This window comes from Cercospora beticola, chromosome 6 (assembly GCF_033473495.1).
Source record: "Cercospora beticola chromosome 6, complete sequence".
NCBI lineage: Eukaryota > Fungi > Ascomycota > Dothideomycetes > Mycosphaerellales > Mycosphaerellaceae > Cercospora > Cercospora beticola.
In genome coordinates, this window is record NC_088940.1 from 2,059,972 (window position 1) to 2,076,369 (window position 16,398).

Here is a 16,398-nt window from a genome sequence, read left to right on the forward strand (position 1 = left end):
TGTATCTTTTGATACTGAGTCGGTGCCGATGGAGGGTAGAAGTCAGACAGCAGGCAGCAAGTCTTCAAAAGTGAAGGCGAGATGCCCGTGTTTGGCAAGAACGCGCGCCGTTTGCTCCAATGCATCGCGCACGCATCCACCAGCCATGTTACACAACACCACCTCACTGCAAGCACCCGGCCCTCTTGCACATGGTGGATCACGTCGAGTATGTCTCACCGCCGGCAGATAACTGCAGGTGCGAGATCTTCCTCAATGGAGCAAACAACACGACTGAGACATGCTGCCTGCGGTGGGAAGATATAACATGGCAAACGTCTGCCGCGGTGACTGTGCAGGTGCCGCAACGCTCGAACCTTGACCCTGCATCTTCGCGAGAATGAAGTTTCGAGCTCTGTTGGCGCGCTCCTTTCCGCGTACATCGACGAAGCTAAAAGCTCCGAGAGGTGTGCGCAATAGCGACACAAGCCAAACCTCAACCTCTGACGGCACATATTCGTACTACACCATTGGAACGGGCAGTGAGACTGATGAGTTACCAGACAGCCTCCAGCGACCACTCCATTACCAAAGCGACACTGCCGCGCCCACGATGCTCAACACCACAGCAGCAAGGAGAGCATCGGCTCCGTTCGGCAGCCACGAAACCCCAGCTCAAGAGATTGCGCGCCTAAGAGCCATCAACTTCGACCTCGCCCAACAATTGGAGAAGGCAGAGCAAGACCTCGAACGCAGAAACGCGTCCATGGCAGAGATGGAGGTGGATCTAGTGCGACTGTTCGAGAAATCCAAGAAACAAGAGGCCAAGCAAGAAAAGTTGGAAGCTGAGAACGAGAGGCTCCAAGAAGAAGTGGGAGCTGAGAACGAGCGGCTTCGCGCCCAGGTCAAGCGACTCAGTACCAGCAAATGGACGCCATGGCGCGGCCTGAAGAAGCGTCTGGTGGAAGCCGCAGAGACTCTCAAAGTCGCCGAGAATCAGATTGCTGGGATGAAATACATCATCAAAGATCTGACTAGGGAGCGCAACGACCTTCGCAACAATCTCGACAAGGCGGTGTCAGAACTGCATGATTTGCAGATGAGGAGTGTTGGTAGGCGTGGAAGTCGGACGGATAGTGGGATGCACCGCCACTCATCGGTTCATTCCAGCTTTGGAGGTGGATTCATCTAGAAGGATTGTGTTTGGGTGTGCATGGCGTTGCATGGTTGACACAGCGACCGAGAACTTGACAGCCTGTGGACAGTGGATATGGTACCGCGTTGGCTTGGTGTGGCTGATACAGCGACCGAGAAGTTGACAGCCTGTAATCAATGGATATGGTGCGGCATTTGGCCTCCTCCTCATTGCATCCCTTCCTCTCTCTTCTTTGCAGCCTCTCTCCTCCGAACCAGGATCTCACAATCTCTGAGTCTTTCTTCCCAGTCTGTCCATTTTTCACCCATATCCAGCACTCCGACCTTGTACCAATTCTCCAGCAATCTTGTGCTCCTCAATCTCAGCTCCGCGAAATCCCTTGCCTGCTCAATCTGCTTCGCTTCAATCCTCTCAAGACGCGGCTCCAGCCCAATCGACTTGACCAATGGTGCCGATTCTGGAATCGTGCTATTGTCCTGCAACGTCTGCAACTGAGCCGAAGTCGTCTTGTACAGTGACTCGTGGGCAAGAATCAATTGTGCCAACGCGGCGGGATGAAGTGTACTCGGTACAGCTTTCTCGTCTGCTGGACGGAACAGCTCAGGATACTGCTTGTGGATCTGTAGAACATCTGCAACGGCATGAGATTTTGTGGAGAGCGCCTTCAACGTCCGCTCGAGGTGTCGTAGACGCGCCGCGGCTGATGCTGTCGGCTTTGGCTGCTCATCGTGCGTCTGTGGGCTGTCGCCGTTTATCGCATAGTCGATGCACTGCAGTCGCTGCTCCAGCATGGACAGCGTGTCCGACACCGTCTCGCTTGTCGCAGCCATCGTGTGCTGTCAGCTGTTTACATGTTTCTGCTGCAGTGTGGAGCAGGTGCTCGCAGCGAGGCACGCGACTGAGGTGCTGAGATCCTTGGCGTCCAATGTCATCTGGCAACGCGCCAGTACGCCACGTTCCCAAACACATAATAATCTGTAATTGACGATACTCAATATCAATGTGCTTCCCGTGTACGTTCTCCCAATGTTCCTATACTCCATACCTTCTTGATAGTCTCTCCAGAGAACACGTGTTTCGACATCATCGTCTCCAAATCTAGACCAGCGTCTCACTCAAGCCATCTAGACCTACACTGCCTCCACAACGAGTCAACAGCTCCGAAGCAAGTTCAAACAAAAAGCTAGAATACTCTCATCATCTTCCGTCACCGTTGATGACCACGATCTGTACGAAGAGAAGCTCCAAAGAAATGAAACCTTCAACGCGTTCACGATCATCAAGGCGTTCATATCGCAGCACTACGTCTCACATCTAATGGTATGAAGCTGAAGCCGCTGCCTTCCCCAGCAGCATCAATACTGTATTCGTATACAAGACCCTTGTGCTGTCGACCATGCTTCTCTAATATTTGTATCTGAACAACGGCGACTTATCACCAAGTCTCGCAAGCTGCTCCTCGTTGTACTGCCGTCGCACATCTTCCTCGTCGAGCTTGTCTCTCGACTTGTTGATTCGCCAGTACGAGAGCTCGAGAACAACGACGCAGAAGAGGGTCGCAACGGCAAAGCCGAGACCGATGCCAAAGCCGGTTGGGTAGCCTGGCTTTTCGCTGTCGAGGAAGATGTACTAGAACTATTGTTAGTGTGATTGCTTCTGCTATGGGATCCATCCGACTTACCGAGCCTGCAATTCCACCAGTGTTGCCAAGACAGATGTTGAGTGCGATTCCCATAGCCCGTTTCGTATCGCCTGCCAGGTTGGAGGAGATCCATGCGGAACCTGCTGGGTTTGTGGGATATTGTCCGATGCAAATAAGCATGACAGCCAAGTAGCAAGGACCGATTTGGTTCACAATGTTCGGCGCGAGAGGAAGCAGAATGCAGAAGCCAACCAGAGCGACGGCCATTTGACCGAAGATGAAGATCGCTCTCCATTGGTAATGATCGGAAGCCTTCGATAGGACGATCGCAGAAATAGCGCCGGCGACGTATGGCGGAATGGTCATCAGTTGGGCATTTGCCGACGTGTAGCCCATCGACTTGGTAATGCTGGGCATCGTGAATTTGAGACCGTAGGCCAACATCGATGCGGTGAAGAGGATGAAGGCCTGCATATAAACCTTGTAGTCGAGAAGTAGGTCGCGGAGGTAGGTCCACTTGAACTTGTCGTCGTTCTCCATCGCAAATCGACCTCCTTCTTTGATGACTGTCTGAATTTCCAGGTATCGTTGCTCTTCCTGATTGAGCCACCGACCGGAGAGGGCTGGTGTATCTGGCATAATGAAGAAGCAAGCAACACCGATCAGGACTGTAGCAATGCCTTCGAGTATGAAAATCCATGCCCAGCCGGGCTTGCCTCCCACACCGTCCATTCTCGCGATGGCAAATGCAAGAAGGCCAGAGAAGGCACCGGAAAGTGCACTCGCGCAGTAGAAAAGGGCAAGTCGGGTTTGTACTTGACGTTGCGCGTACCATCTTGTGATCAGATAGACGGCACCAGCTAGAACTAGAATCAGTGGTGCACAACCATGCAAGAGGCAGCGCAATTACGTACGGAAGAATCCAGCCTCTGCAATACCAAGGAATACTCGGACAACCATAAGACCAGCGAAGTTCGTGATTAATCCGGTGAAGGTCATAACGATACCCCATGCGAGCACCAGGATCCCAATGTATGTCGATGGTCTCTTGAACTTCTTCAGAATGATATTTGACGGTACCTCAAGCAAGATGTACGGTACAAAGAAGATAGAGAGAGCGATGTTGTACTGAATGCCGGTGAGGTTGAGATCGTCGGTCATCCCCCTGTTCAGAAAGTCAGATTTGAGGCGCAGACACGATGTCTCTGGAAGCTCTGCTCACTCAATCTCTGTGCAAAAGTCAGTTCAGTGCCGTTGAATGCGACATCTCAGCAGAGAAAGGGGAGACGAACTCGCGTTGCCAATGTTTGCCCTGTCGATATGTGCGGCCAAGTACAGCAGTGCGAGCACCGGCACCAGTCGGATGTCGATCTTCCGAATCATACTCTTCTTTTTATCCTCGGGGAAGTTCTCGTAGAAGTCTGCATCCTCTGCAGATAGGCCGATGTTGGCATACTTGTTGACATTGTATTGCTCGATGATCTCGACCTTCTCGAGGTCCTTCTCATTGCTGGCCAGCGAGGCCTCGTCGTGTTCGCGACCCATTATGTTGACTGGGTTTGGCAAGATCCTGAGACCCTCAGGAGCAAGTCTCAGCACTGTGCTCATGCCATACTCATATAGTATCCGCCAAGGACCACGTGCAGAAACGTGCTGCCAATCTGACCCCAGAAGAGACGAACTTGCGGAGACCGGGGCGGGGAACCATGCCAACTTGATATGTGTGGATCGCGGAGAAGCATTGTGGAGGTTGGCGGGTGTAGCCAAAGCACTCGCGTGAACATGTGCCAAGTTGGCCAAGTGGTAGGTGTCTGCGGAAAAGGAGGGCGGAAAAGTAGGTTCCTTGCGGAAATCGTGGCTCCATGGAAGTCAACCACTGAGAAGAACCTGTCTCGCGGAAAAGGTCCTTGCGTTATCCGCACATTAGTCAAGTCGCTCAAGCGGCAATCAGGTCGGTCGAGCAGTGTGATTCTTGCTTGGAGCACAAGCTGCACCTATCTTACTATGCGACTTCGTTGCTTTTCCACCGGCCCGATGCTTTCACGAACGTTGGATTTCGATGCCGGTCAGCTCTCCCTTGACACATATAAGCCCGAGGCTTTGGTCTTGCCAAGGTATGTCTTGTCTCCACGACACTTGAGCTGCGAGACCAATGCAGTGCCGGGCATAGAGCCCCGGAATCTCGCCAGCTCCACGAACCAAGTCTCTACGATGCAGCCCATGGGGTGACATTTGCGCACAGAAACCTGCAGCACGTGGTCGGAGCAAGAACTATTTCTTTCCTTGATCTTGATCGCGAGGACACGCCAAGTCACACAAGCAGCACGTTGTAAGTAGTCAATCAAGTGTCCAATCTGCAGCCTGGGCCACTCCAAAATTGCAGCCAGTATATCATGGTCCTTCTGTGCTTGAGGACCTCAAGTCAGATTGGCGATCCAGATCCTGAACGTTCAGCCTGCCGAGGTGGCGAACGTGTCTCGTCGATCTCGTGTCAGTTGTCTTCCGCGAGCTTGCGTCTCACTGTTACTGCTCCTTCAATGATGTGTCGTTGAGCGCTCAGGATACGGGATGTTCTCCACGTTGACGCACTTCGTGGCCGCGGAAATAGACCTCCTGCGTCTGTCGCCCACTTGGAAGAGCTACCGACACGAGGCTCCGGGCAGTGGATGCCACTACTTGTGAATCGAACGCATGACCGACAGCGTCGGTGGTCGTGACATGTTGTCCTGATGGATCCGACTTCGAGAAGAAGAAGACAGACGTGAAGTACAACGGCAGCTAGCGCTCATTTTGGCGATGCTTCTGAGTTTCGAATCGCTGATGAGGCATTATGGGTCCAGATGCCCTGGATGAGACGCTCAGAATGGAGGCCGAGACAACGGGATTATGGCATCTGTTTCTGAAGTTTGGGTTGTCCTTGGAGCAAGTAGCAGTAGAAAACGTATGAACTGTCAATTACGCGCATTACACCAGGATGGCTTTCGGCCCCCGTCCCCTTGGCATCCGCCGATGTCATCTGGCAACGCTGCGATGGCGTTTTCCCAACATCATCTTCACTGCCACCGCCCGCTCCGACAAATACCCAAACCCCCAAATCGTGGTCGCGCAAGACAGTCGCCCTGTCGTGAAGAGCGCTCGTGTCGCTCTGCCTACCGAACGTCCCATGCGGTAGTCCTTGAATTTCCCGACGGGCGTCCGAACCTAGCAGAAGAAGAAAAGGACTCGGGTTCGCGCAACGGCGTCCTCACGGCAACAGGCCCACCCGACCTCGACAATGGCCTCCTACGCTGCGATCACGAGTTCGCCTGACGAGCATGGCGGCTCAAGACCGCATAGCACCTCCTCGCGAAGTGGCAGGAGCTCACGACACTCGAAACTGAACAGCGGCGGTGGTTCGGCATCATGGCTCTCTTCGGTCATAAACCTCGTCAACACAATCGTGGGAGCAGGAGTGCTTGCCATGCCTCATGCGCTCTCGAATATGGGCATCACGCTGGGTGTGATTGTCATCTGCTGGGCTGGTCTCACAAGCGGGTTCGGGCTATATCTACAGACAAGATGTGCGCGGTATCTGGATAGAGGCGGGAGCTCATTCTTTGCGCTCAGCCAAATCACGTATCCTGGAGCAGCAGTCGTTTTCGATGCGGCCATCATGCTGAAGTGCTTTGGCGTGGGCGTGTCCTATCTCATTATTATTGGGGATCTCATGCCCGGCGTTATCAGAGGGTTTGTGGGCAATGTGAATGACCAGTTGTATCTGGTTGACAGACAGTTTTGGGTGACGGCGTTTATGTGAGTAGTGCGAGAACCAAGGGGCGGTCATCCAGAAGCTAACACGGAAGGCAGGTTGGTTGTGATTCCACTTTCATTTCTGCGCAAGTTGGACAGCTTGAAGTATACGTCCATGGTCGCGCTCGTTTCCATATCTTACTTGGTCGTACTTGTGGTCTACCATTTCATTGCGAACGATGCTGGCCATGAGAAGGGGGCTGTACACTGGGTCAGATGGCAAGGATTGGGATCCACCCTTTCCAGCTTTCCGGTCATTGTATTTGCGTATACATGCCATCAGAATGTGAGCAACGTCACTCATCTTGGGATGATGAGGCTGCATGCTAATGGTCACAGATGTTCTCAATCCTGAACGAGATTGCAGACAACAGCCCGAAACGGACCACTGCTGTCGTCACCGCGAGTATAGGAACCGCAGCCAGCACCTATATTCTGGTTGCCGTTACTGGATACCTCACATTCGGAGACAATGTCCTTGGGAACATTGTGGCGCAATACGTGCCGAACGTGGCGTCTACCGTCGGTCGAGCTGCCATAGTGATTCTGGTCATGTTCAGCTATCCTCTGCAGGTACATCCCTGCCGAGCCTCGCTCGATGCAGTGCTGAAGTGGCGCCCCGTCAACAGGCAGACTCAGGAATTCACTCCCGCGCCATCATCTAGAGGATCGCCTTCGAGGAACTCCCTCCTGACTGGCAAGGTACCTGTTGGACGACCGACACCGACAGAAATGAGCGAGGTGCGCTTTGCCATTCTGACGACATGCATTATCATCATGTCATACATCGTGGCCATGACTGTGAGCAGCTTGGACAAGGTACTCGCGTATGTCGGATCAACAGGAAGCACGGCCATCTCTTTTATCCTGCCTGGACTGTTCTACTACAAAATTAGTGCGCCAGATTCGCCGCACCACCAACGACTTCTCAAAGACGAAGAAGATGAGGAATATGACCGCACTGCCTCTGTCGAGGAGGGCGGCTCCAGCAACGGCCGACAAGCAAAGGGTGAGCTGCTGCGAAAGTGCAGCTTAGCACTCGCAATTTATGGCTTCTCCGTGATGATTGTGTGTCTCATCACAAATAGTATCAACATCGCACATGGGCGATAATATGTATTTCAGACGGCGTTCATGGCGGCATTGCATTGCGTTGTGTTTCGATAGAGTGGGAGGAGAAGATCATTGCTGGCCTGACGGTCACTGCCATCAGAGAGGTACTCAAATACCCAGTATCATCAGTCCCGATACCATCACCATGCTTCTTGTGTTCGCAGGTCCTGATAACAATTGACGCGAGTCGCGCTCCAAAAGATGATCGCGAAAAGGCAAAGCCTTGAAACAGTATGGGTTCTCGGCTCTGATACCGAAGGCTGCCGAGGCGCGGACCAATCCGGGCAAGATGCGCGCTTGCCGGGATTCGTCTGGGGAAATCATGACGACGGTTCGTCGCGCGTCTCGCTCGCATCATCATAAAGAGCTCATGCTCGCCCAGCCCGCCCGCTCGAACCTCACGTCGGTCGTGCGAACCATGTCCTTGCCCAGCCAAGCTACAATTTCTCCTCACTCTACGTACCACTTTCCCCTCACTCTCGAAGGGAGCACAAACCATTGATACCGTCTCGACGCGAACGAAACCTCCCGGAAGACCTGGGGCAGTCGTAGCTGCGACCAGGATACGCGGCAAGCGAGCGAATCGAAGTAAGTCAACGTCCATTCTGGGTTCTTACAAGGCTTCCGAAATGTGGGGAAATGGAAGTCGATGCTGGGAGGATGCAAGATGAATGAGCATGGGTTGAGGCAGCGAACGACGAGAGGAAGACGCGGAGAGGGGCGTTGGTCGGGATGCTAGTCGATGCTGACACCTTCCTGGGAGATGAGACACTAGTCTTCTTACTACCACGACGAACTACATTCTTCGTCAAGGAGAAATCGTGAGAAGCCGTGTCGATTGCCTTCGTGACATCTTGAGTGAGAAGAAGAACTAGCAAGAAGCTGTATATCTATCAAAAGAGCCTTTAAAAGCTTTTGACGTAGACTACTACGCGCTGCTCCTCATCATCATCTCTCAAGATGTCAAGCAAGGCCGCCGGCTTCTTCGAATACAACTCCCAACTTGTGAGCTCGTTTTATGAACAAATCGTCAGCCTTAACGGCGCTAAGTTTACCCCCGAGGACGCTTTCACCCTCTATCATCTCGTCACCGAAGAGCAATATGGCTCACGAACCGGAGCTGCTGTCGGCCCAATCCTTCCAGCTTTGGGCCATGCCTTAGCTGGAGGACTTGCGAGTGCAGTGGCGAAGGCGACTGTCTACCCGATCGATACGATTGTCACGCGAATGCAAGTGCAGAAGCAGCTGAAAGGCGACAAGGAGGCACCGAGTGCCGCTAGCAACGCCGACGCCGAGTACAAGGACCCTATCGATGCGGCGAAGAAGATTTACAAAAGTGAGGGAGGACTGAAGGGATTCTATGCTGGGCTGAACTCGGATGTGGTGAAGGGAATTGCAGATTCATTCTTGTTCTTCTTGGCGTATAATGCCGTGAGGGATCAGATGCTGAAGAAGCAGGGCGGAAAGCAAATGTCCATCTTGAAGGAATTGAGCGTGGGAATTTTGGCTGGCGGGATCTCCAAGGCCGTGACACAGCCAATTTCCAACATCGTGGTCAGGCAACAGACGGCCGCTCTCGTGGCTGCAAGAGATCCAACTTCATCGACAACACCCGCTCAGAGCGACAGGTTGAGCGTGAAAGATGTCGCTCTACAGATTCGCAACGAAAAAGGCATTGCGGGATTCTGGGCTGGCTACAGCGCGCAGCTCATTCTGACGCTTAATCCTGCAATCACATTCGCAGTCGATAATCTCCTCAAAGGACTCGTGCCAAAGGACAGACGCGACAACGCCAGTGCGACCTTCCTCGTGGCAGCACTTTCCAAAGTGATCGCCACCACAATCACATACCCTGTGATGCTCGCCAAATCGCGTGCCCAAGCCGCAGGCAGTTCCCCCGAGGAAGGCGACCCAAGCGAACATTACGTCTCAGTCAACGACTCCGCAGACCGCAAAACCCAAGTCAAACAAGCCATCAAACGCGTGGCGCAACTCCTCGAAGGCCAGACGCGAATCTTTGTCGCGTTGAAGAAAATCTATCGCGATGAAGGCGCGAAGGGAATGTATTCTGGTCTAGAGGGCGAAGTCGTCAAAGGTTTCCTTCAGCATGGTATTACCATGGCAGCTAAGGATGGCGTGCACGTTGGTGTTGTGCAGTTGTACTACGTTGTGTTGAAGTTGACGAAGAGGTGGGATGCTGAGTTGGCAAAGGCCCAAGAGCAGGCGGCGGAGCTTGCGAAGGATGCTGCGCACAAGGTCGAGGATGTTGCTCTGTCTGCTGCTGAGGCTGCTAAGAAGGCCGTTGGACAGTAGAGAATTGGTTCTGCTGGGAGACACCTATAAGCAAAAATGAACGACTATTTCTTCAATGTTTGCTGCAAAATTGGCGAGGGATGTTACACCTTTGTAGTTTTGATTTCGGCACGTACGACGAGATATGAGAATTTTGCCAATCTGCTGCTCTCAATGCCATTCACGCAGGTTTCATCCCATCCTATTTTTCATATCTTCACTTACAAACTATCGACCACCCATCACCAACCCTTCCCTAGCTGTAGACAGGAAAATAAAAATTGAGAAAACTTCACATCGCATTCTCTCGCCCACGGCCTTGGTTCCACGCATACCTCGCTTTTCAAGACACAGTGCCTCAGCTACACCGCGTGAGGCAGAGAGATGCAAGTGTATAAAGAGCACTCAAATGCTCCAAGCAGAGTGCCCAGTATTGGCCTTGACTTCTGTTCTCTGCTTTCAAGTGAGAGCCGAGCCCTCCCTCAAATCCCCGAATCCGTCTGCAAAGGCAACACGTCCGGATGCAAATGCATACAAGGATCACTCGAATCATCAGGACTCCATTTATCCCAAGCTTTGCACATATCAAAGAAAGGCTCATCCCAGCCAGGCATAAAAGTCTTTGGCCAAAGTTTCACATTCTCCAGAATCTGCGCCGCTAATCCCATTGAAGCATGAAACGCGATATGACAATGCATAATCCACGCTCCAGGATTATCCGCTTTGAATGCGATGATCAGATACCCGCCATCGGGAAGAAAAGCTACATCTCGACGAGGTGGGTTGTGGAGTGTGAGGTTTGCTTGTGCGATGTCGCATTCTTGGGATTCGTCGGGGACGCATTGGTCGAGGACCGCGAAGTCGTGGCCGTGGAGGTGGATGGGGTGCTGGCCGGGGAAGTAGGCTGCGCTGGGTTTTTTGGGGATGGGATGGGGTTTTGAGGGGTTCTTTGGTTTTGCTGCACCGGAGATGATGTTGAGTTGGAACCAGTCGTCTTCGTCGGCGTCGCCGGAGTCGATGACTGTAAGCCAGGGCTTCTTGGTGAAGTCTTGGGTTGGGTTGAGGAGGGGTGGGTCGCTGAAGTTTAGCCACATTGGGTGGCTTTGGACGAGATAGAAGTGGGAGGTGTTCTTTTTGCAGGGGTAATATGGGGTCCCGTTGGTTTTCATGAAGTCGAGGTGGAAGTCGGGTAGTACTGGTGAGTGGTTAGAATGGTGCATTAAAGTATGGTATGATCATTGTCTCACCTTGCCGAGTTTCACTGACATTCCACTTGACAATTGGTGACAATGTCTGGACATCCGGATAGTACGTCTCGTCAATGCAGTCAAGTGTTATGTTTTCCTGTCGACTAGTGGTCGGGAAGTCTGTGTTTGAAGAATAGCGCAGAATACCAGTGCGACCATCAGGCTGTCGAAAGCTGAGGTCCTTGGGTTTGCAGCCCTTGTCCAGTGGTCCTGGATTGAAAGCAGTGCAGTTTGTGGCTGGCGATGTGCGGATCCAGAAGTTGACGTCTTCGGAGGGAATAGTGGGTTCTCCTGCTACTATGATGTTGTATCGCTGGCCTGATGAAGGTCTCTGTCAGCGCGATTTCTGCAGATTAGACCTGGTCGATACCCACCAATGCCAACCACAATCTTGTTCGTATAGTACGGCGTGATGGAGACAAAGTCTGTTGAGATGACCCAGAAGGAATGGTTGTCGATGGAGAACACAAATGTCGTGTCAGCCGCGCCATTGATGATACGCATGAGGTACCGGACTCCCTGTCTGCAGGTCAGCTCTATCTCTTGCAGAGGGACTCAATATGCGACCTACTCTCTGGAATACTACTTCATTGAACTTCGTTCCTTCTGGAACAGGCTTGGATGCATCGAGAAGAGGCCATTGACCTTCAACCGGTTAGCCATAGACTCCTATGTTAAGAACGCGCAGAGGACTTGCCAACGCCATTCTGCAGCATGTTGTCGATATAGATACGACCACACTTCGTCACCATAGACCATTCCCACTTCTCGAAGACGCTATATGATCGGTTAGTGACGCCCAGTACTGCAGAAAGTGGGGTTTCATACGGCATGTGCAGCCAATCACTCAGAATGATGGGAGCTACTTGATGGTCGAAGCTTTTAGACATCGGCCCATAGACAGTGAACGCTCCCAGCAATCCTGCTGCGTACTGTGGTCCTCTGTAAGCTTTGTCTATTAGGGAATGATAGTCACACTCACCTGAAGGGAGTAGTGGCTATGGTACCACGAAGTGCCATACTATTTATGCCGTCAGCATAGATACCTGGAGATGGACTGAAGCAAAACCGCTAGTTACCTGAGTTGTATTGAAAACATAGGTGAACGTCTCTCCTGGCGCAATGGGACATTGAGTCACAGCATTGACTCCGTCCATCTGGCCAGTCTTCCACTGTCGAAAACCGTGCCAGTGAACTGTAGTCCCGTTGCCTGGCTCAGAAGCAGTCTTCGCCAAAGTATTGTTGATTGTGATTCTAATCTCATCGCCCCAGCAAGCTTGCAGACGCGGTCCAGGGAAACTGCCATTGAAGAGCTGGACATATACGTCTCCGGCGCCATCGGGATTGCGGGTGGACTCCGAAAGCTCCAGGTAATACTCTCTCACGACTCCTGTGGGACCATCAATCTCGTAGTTTGTGCCGATATCATACGTTTGGCCAGTCTTGGTATTCTTCAGCCAGCAAGTCCTGTTACCGTTCGTGTTGCAAGAAACCCAGCCGTCTTCCTTTCGGTAGTCTGGATACTTGCATATGAATGTGGGATCAGCAACGTCATCAAGGTCGTCTGGTGGATTGTAGATTGGGAAGCCTCCTTTGGTTGTGGCTTCTGGAGACTTGATAGGAACTTGCAGTGCAGTACTGGTATCGAAGTCTGGGACTTTCTGTGATCCGTGAACGAAAAAATCGAGGACGTATACAATCCTAGTCCAGATGGCCCGCACCGGCGCCATTATGCAAGATGGAGATACGCACGGCTCAAACCAACGTTGGACAACTCTGTTGTCAGTAATGACAAAAAAATAAATTGTCGTGAAGAAGAGAGAAGGGTGCCGGCGTCTCTGCAGATTAAGTGTAAGGCAATTGATGGTCTGTGATGTATTTCTCAGCTCGCCATTGGAGCTGTGGTACTTGCACAGAACTGCGAAGCGCCACAAACACTAGCGAGCTGTCGGATCTGTCAACGTGAGAATTACAGCCTCTTGCAGCATCTGGATGAGTCTTTGTGGCTGCTTCAGCTATGTGATGGCACAGTGGCTTGCATGGAGAACTTTCCTACGGCGCTGGTCTCCCGATTGACACGGTGTAGTCTTGCTTCGAGAACCGCTGAGATGCTCGACAGTTATCTCGAAAGGAGCCATTGATCCGAAGGCCTTCCAAGTCTTCCTGGCCGTGGGTTTTCTTGCAAGATCAGGAGTCATTCGTCAGCTGGGCGTATGCCGTGTGTCGCTCGTGGTGGAGGCGTCAGCTGGAAGCAATTGGTGGTGGACAATGGGAACTGCAGCATGCGTAACCTCTCGCGTGCGATGCCTTCAGTGAACAGAGGGCGACAGCCCGGCCGGAGCATGATTGACGGGATGCCTCCCCATGGCAGGCGCCTCACGTCGGCGAGGCCGTAGCGGCACGATACGTTCCCACACATGCTGCAGAGCGATGGGCTGATGTCGCGTGGCTGGCTGAAACAGAGACCTGAGCTCGCACGAGGCGCAAAAGAGGAGGAGAGCAAGGTCTCGTTCATTGGCTCGGAAAGAGCTCCGCTGTCTCCGCTCCTGCTTTCTATCACCACCGACCAAATCACGACCTCCATCGACCGTGTATCAATGACATCGCTCAAGCATCCTGCATCTTACCGACCTCATTGATCTCCAAGCGGCCAGCGGAAAGCCATTGCTGCGAACAGAGCATGCAGGGCTTGCAGCATTAGTGCGGCGGCCAGGCCACGTGTGTCGTCTTCCCCTCCACAGCCTTCACGAGCCACCAGAAACTTTCCTCAAGACGACAGCTCAATCGGTACAGACATGCATTTTGAGACTGCCGTCCGTTGCCTGATTCTGGCAAGTGACACTCGTGGCTTTGGCGACCCGTAGCTCCGCTACAAAACAGCAATGAGTATCAAGAATGACCCAAACGCTGTCAGCATCGATGCCGGCGAGCTTCATAAGGTGAAGGCATGCACGAACTGCGATAACAACTGCAGGAGGCATCTCATCAATCATTGAAATTCCAGTGAGGTACCTCGACTTCGACGACCGTGCCGTAGCTTCCTGTCGAAACCACCCCAGCAGTGCAGCGGGACTTGAAACTCATTCATCCAGTCGGTGGTGCAGTAGACACGAGCGAAAGCCTGGAGGATCATCCGGTCATATATATCGAACGTTTGTGCAAGTGACCAGTGTAAGCTCAAACAGAAGTCTAGACAAACATCACATCTCTCGCTCTTCCGTTATCCTTCTATACTTCTTCTCTGTATACACATGCTCCTTCAATGCGGGGATAAGGAAACCCAGAGAAGTAATCACGAACAACCAAAGACCACAATCGCCAGCTACCGAACTCTCCACCCACAGTAAGCACAATATCTTAGTCATCATCTTGAGCCCCAGGAAAGTTGCTCATAGCTCCGTAGCTCCATCAGCTCACTGTGCATCCTCCAACCACTCTTACAATCCAAGCTCATTATTGCACAATCATCAGACAAAATGCCCCCAACATTCTCAAAGATCACTCCTTCCCTCCCCGTAACTTCCATTCCAGACTCCATAGAATTCTACACAACCAAACTCGGCTTCCGCATTTCAGGCCGCGACCGCGACGACCATACTTGGCTCCGACTAGGAGGTCAAGATGCTGAAAAGGCTTCCATTCCGGTGAATGTGTATTTGAGAAGTAAGTGAGTGGGCAAATACCCAACACGCAACAGCCTCACACACGCAATCATTGACCAAATCTGAATTCGCAAATAGGACGAGGTTTCCCCTCGATTCCCAATGACGTCGAATTCGGTAAAGTGCACATTCGCGTAGATGGAGCAGAAGATGAATTGGAGAAGTTGTATGAGACATTCGTCGCGAATGGAGTGAAAGTCCTAGAAGAAGTGAAGGTGATGCCTTGGGGATTGAAGCATTTTACTGTGACAGGTGAGCTCATAAAAGTGATTGAGTGGTGCGATATGTGTTTACAGTGTTAGAGCTGACAATCGAGGCACAGATCTTGATGGGGTGAGTGATTCTGATGAATACTAACATTGCTGCAATGTCAGATTTGATGAGTGTGGCTGATATGATACTGCAGAATATTTTGAACTTCGATCAGGCCATTGCAGGATGGAAGCCGCCAGCTCGGAGAGATTGATCTCACATCGGGAAGGAAGTTGGAAGCAAAATCAATCGTGAGAAGTCTCCCAAGGCTCCGGTACGGAATCGTTTCAGTATAATGCCCTCGGGACGCTGGCGTCAAGATCGAGATTTCTTTAAGATCTGATCTCTTGCATGGTAAGTCTCATGTGAAGTAAATAAAAGCATTGGCATGTGAAATCTCCCGATAGGTTGGAATCTGATGGTTTCAGCACACGGTTGTGGAGACGTCAATGGAATCGAAATGGTGGCAGATTGTGAAACTGCTGAACCCGGGAACTGAGGATTGATATAGACAGTCAGCATATACTCACTCATGCCTTATGTCCATGCTAAGCGTTGTGGTTATCAAAGTCTGGTCGGAGATTTGTGCGCTTTCAACAGCGAACGCAATCGGAGAGCGCGGTAGGGAAACACAGTCACGCCGGAGCGCAGAGCAAGAGTAGCCTGAGCTGGCGTCCATTCTGGTGTCCACAGGAGGGGCTCTGGCTCTGCCCCTCGTGCAGAGGTGCCGCATCTTGTTGGGCGTGAAACTAGCCTTGGGTTACTGTGCGCCCAAGGAGAAGCGGAGCGGACTACGTCTTCGCAGAAGGTTCTGCACGAGGAAGATCCATGTCGTGCATGCAACTTCGATCACGTGTGAGACAGGAAGACCTGGTTGGGCTTGCTACTTTTGCAGCGCCGGCCTTTATTTGACCAAGTTTTTACAGTCGGGTGAACTGGCGGTCCGTACGAGCGCCGCTGTCTTCGGCAAGCTTGATCCTGCTACCACATGCTCGGAACGGGGCATGCTGGTGAAGACGGCAAGCATTGTGGTCCGGAGCGGAATGACGGGGTGAGATTGCTCGCATTGAACTCAGCCCTCGTTATATTGCAGATGCTGCTCGACATCGGTGCGCACGGTCAGCTTCGGTGCAGGCATGGAAGGAATTGGCGTGTCGCAGGCTCGTATACTCAGCGTGGGAGAGGAAGAGTCCAGTGTGCGATGGCGATTTCGTGGTGCAGCAGCTTCATGTGCAACGCAGGGGCGGCGTGTGAAGGGCGATCGAG

General features: G+C 52.3%; 7 protein-coding genes across 7 annotated transcripts; 4 read left to right on the forward strand and 3 right to left on the reverse strand.

Annotated features, from left to right (window-relative positions):
• Positions 1-379: 379 nt before the first annotated feature.
• RHO25_009878 (uncharacterized protein) lies at positions 380-1,171 on the forward strand (the record flags this gene model as incomplete). Its single annotated transcript, XM_023601401.2, has 1 exon — positions 380-1,171. The coding sequence occupies one exon, from the start codon at positions 380-382 to the stop codon at positions 1,169-1,171; it is 792 nt and encodes a 263-aa protein (XP_023453640.1).
• Positions 1,172-1,341: 170 nt separating this feature from the next.
• RHO25_009879 (uncharacterized protein) lies at positions 1,342-1,965 on the reverse strand (the record flags this gene model as incomplete). Its single annotated transcript, XM_023601402.2, has 1 exon — positions 1,342-1,965. The coding sequence occupies one exon, from the start codon at positions 1,963-1,965 to the stop codon at positions 1,342-1,344; it is 624 nt and encodes a 207-aa protein (XP_023453639.1).
• Positions 1,966-2,539: 574 nt separating this feature from the next.
• Positions 2,540-4,385, reverse strand: RHO25_009880 (uncharacterized protein; the record flags this gene model as incomplete). Its single annotated transcript, XM_023601403.2, has 4 exons — positions 2,540-2,764; positions 2,817-3,637; positions 3,692-3,942; positions 4,114-4,385. The coding sequence occupies 4 exons, from the start codon at positions 4,383-4,385 to the stop codon at positions 2,540-2,542; spliced, it is 1,569 nt and encodes a 522-aa protein (XP_023453644.1).
• Positions 4,386-6,051: 1,666 nt separating this feature from the next.
• On the forward strand, positions 6,052-7,679 carry RHO25_009881 (uncharacterized protein; the record flags this gene model as incomplete). Its single annotated transcript, XM_023601404.2, has 3 exons — positions 6,052-6,569; positions 6,624-6,852; positions 6,906-7,679. The coding sequence occupies 3 exons, from the start codon at positions 6,052-6,054 to the stop codon at positions 7,677-7,679; spliced, it is 1,521 nt and encodes a 506-aa protein (XP_023453643.1).
• A 960-nt stretch (positions 7,680-8,639) lies between these two features.
• Positions 8,640-9,992, forward strand: RHO25_009882 (uncharacterized protein; the record flags this gene model as incomplete). The annotated part of the gene is made up of 1 exon (XM_065603226.1): positions 8,640-9,992. One exon carries the CDS (start codon positions 8,640-8,642, stop codon positions 9,990-9,992), a length of 1,353 nt encoding a protein of 450 aa, XP_065459298.1.
• Positions 9,993-10,453: 461 nt separating this feature from the next.
• On the reverse strand, positions 10,454-12,948 carry RHO25_009883 (uncharacterized protein; the record flags this gene model as incomplete). Its single annotated transcript, XM_023601406.1, has 7 exons — positions 10,454-11,166; positions 11,219-11,536; positions 11,593-11,737; positions 11,790-11,863; positions 11,952-12,150; positions 12,201-12,239; positions 12,298-12,948. The coding sequence occupies 7 exons, from the start codon at positions 12,946-12,948 to the stop codon at positions 10,454-10,456; spliced, it is 2,139 nt and encodes a 712-aa protein (XP_023453150.1).
• A 1,746-nt stretch (positions 12,949-14,694) lies between these two features.
• Positions 14,695-15,346, forward strand: RHO25_009884 (uncharacterized protein; the record flags this gene model as incomplete). Its single annotated transcript, XM_023601407.1, has 4 exons — positions 14,695-14,881; positions 14,959-15,132; positions 15,203-15,213; positions 15,287-15,346. 4 exons carry the CDS (start codon positions 14,695-14,697, stop codon positions 15,344-15,346), a joined length of 432 nt encoding a protein of 143 aa, XP_023453151.1.
• Positions 15,347-16,398: the final 1,052 nt, after the last annotated feature.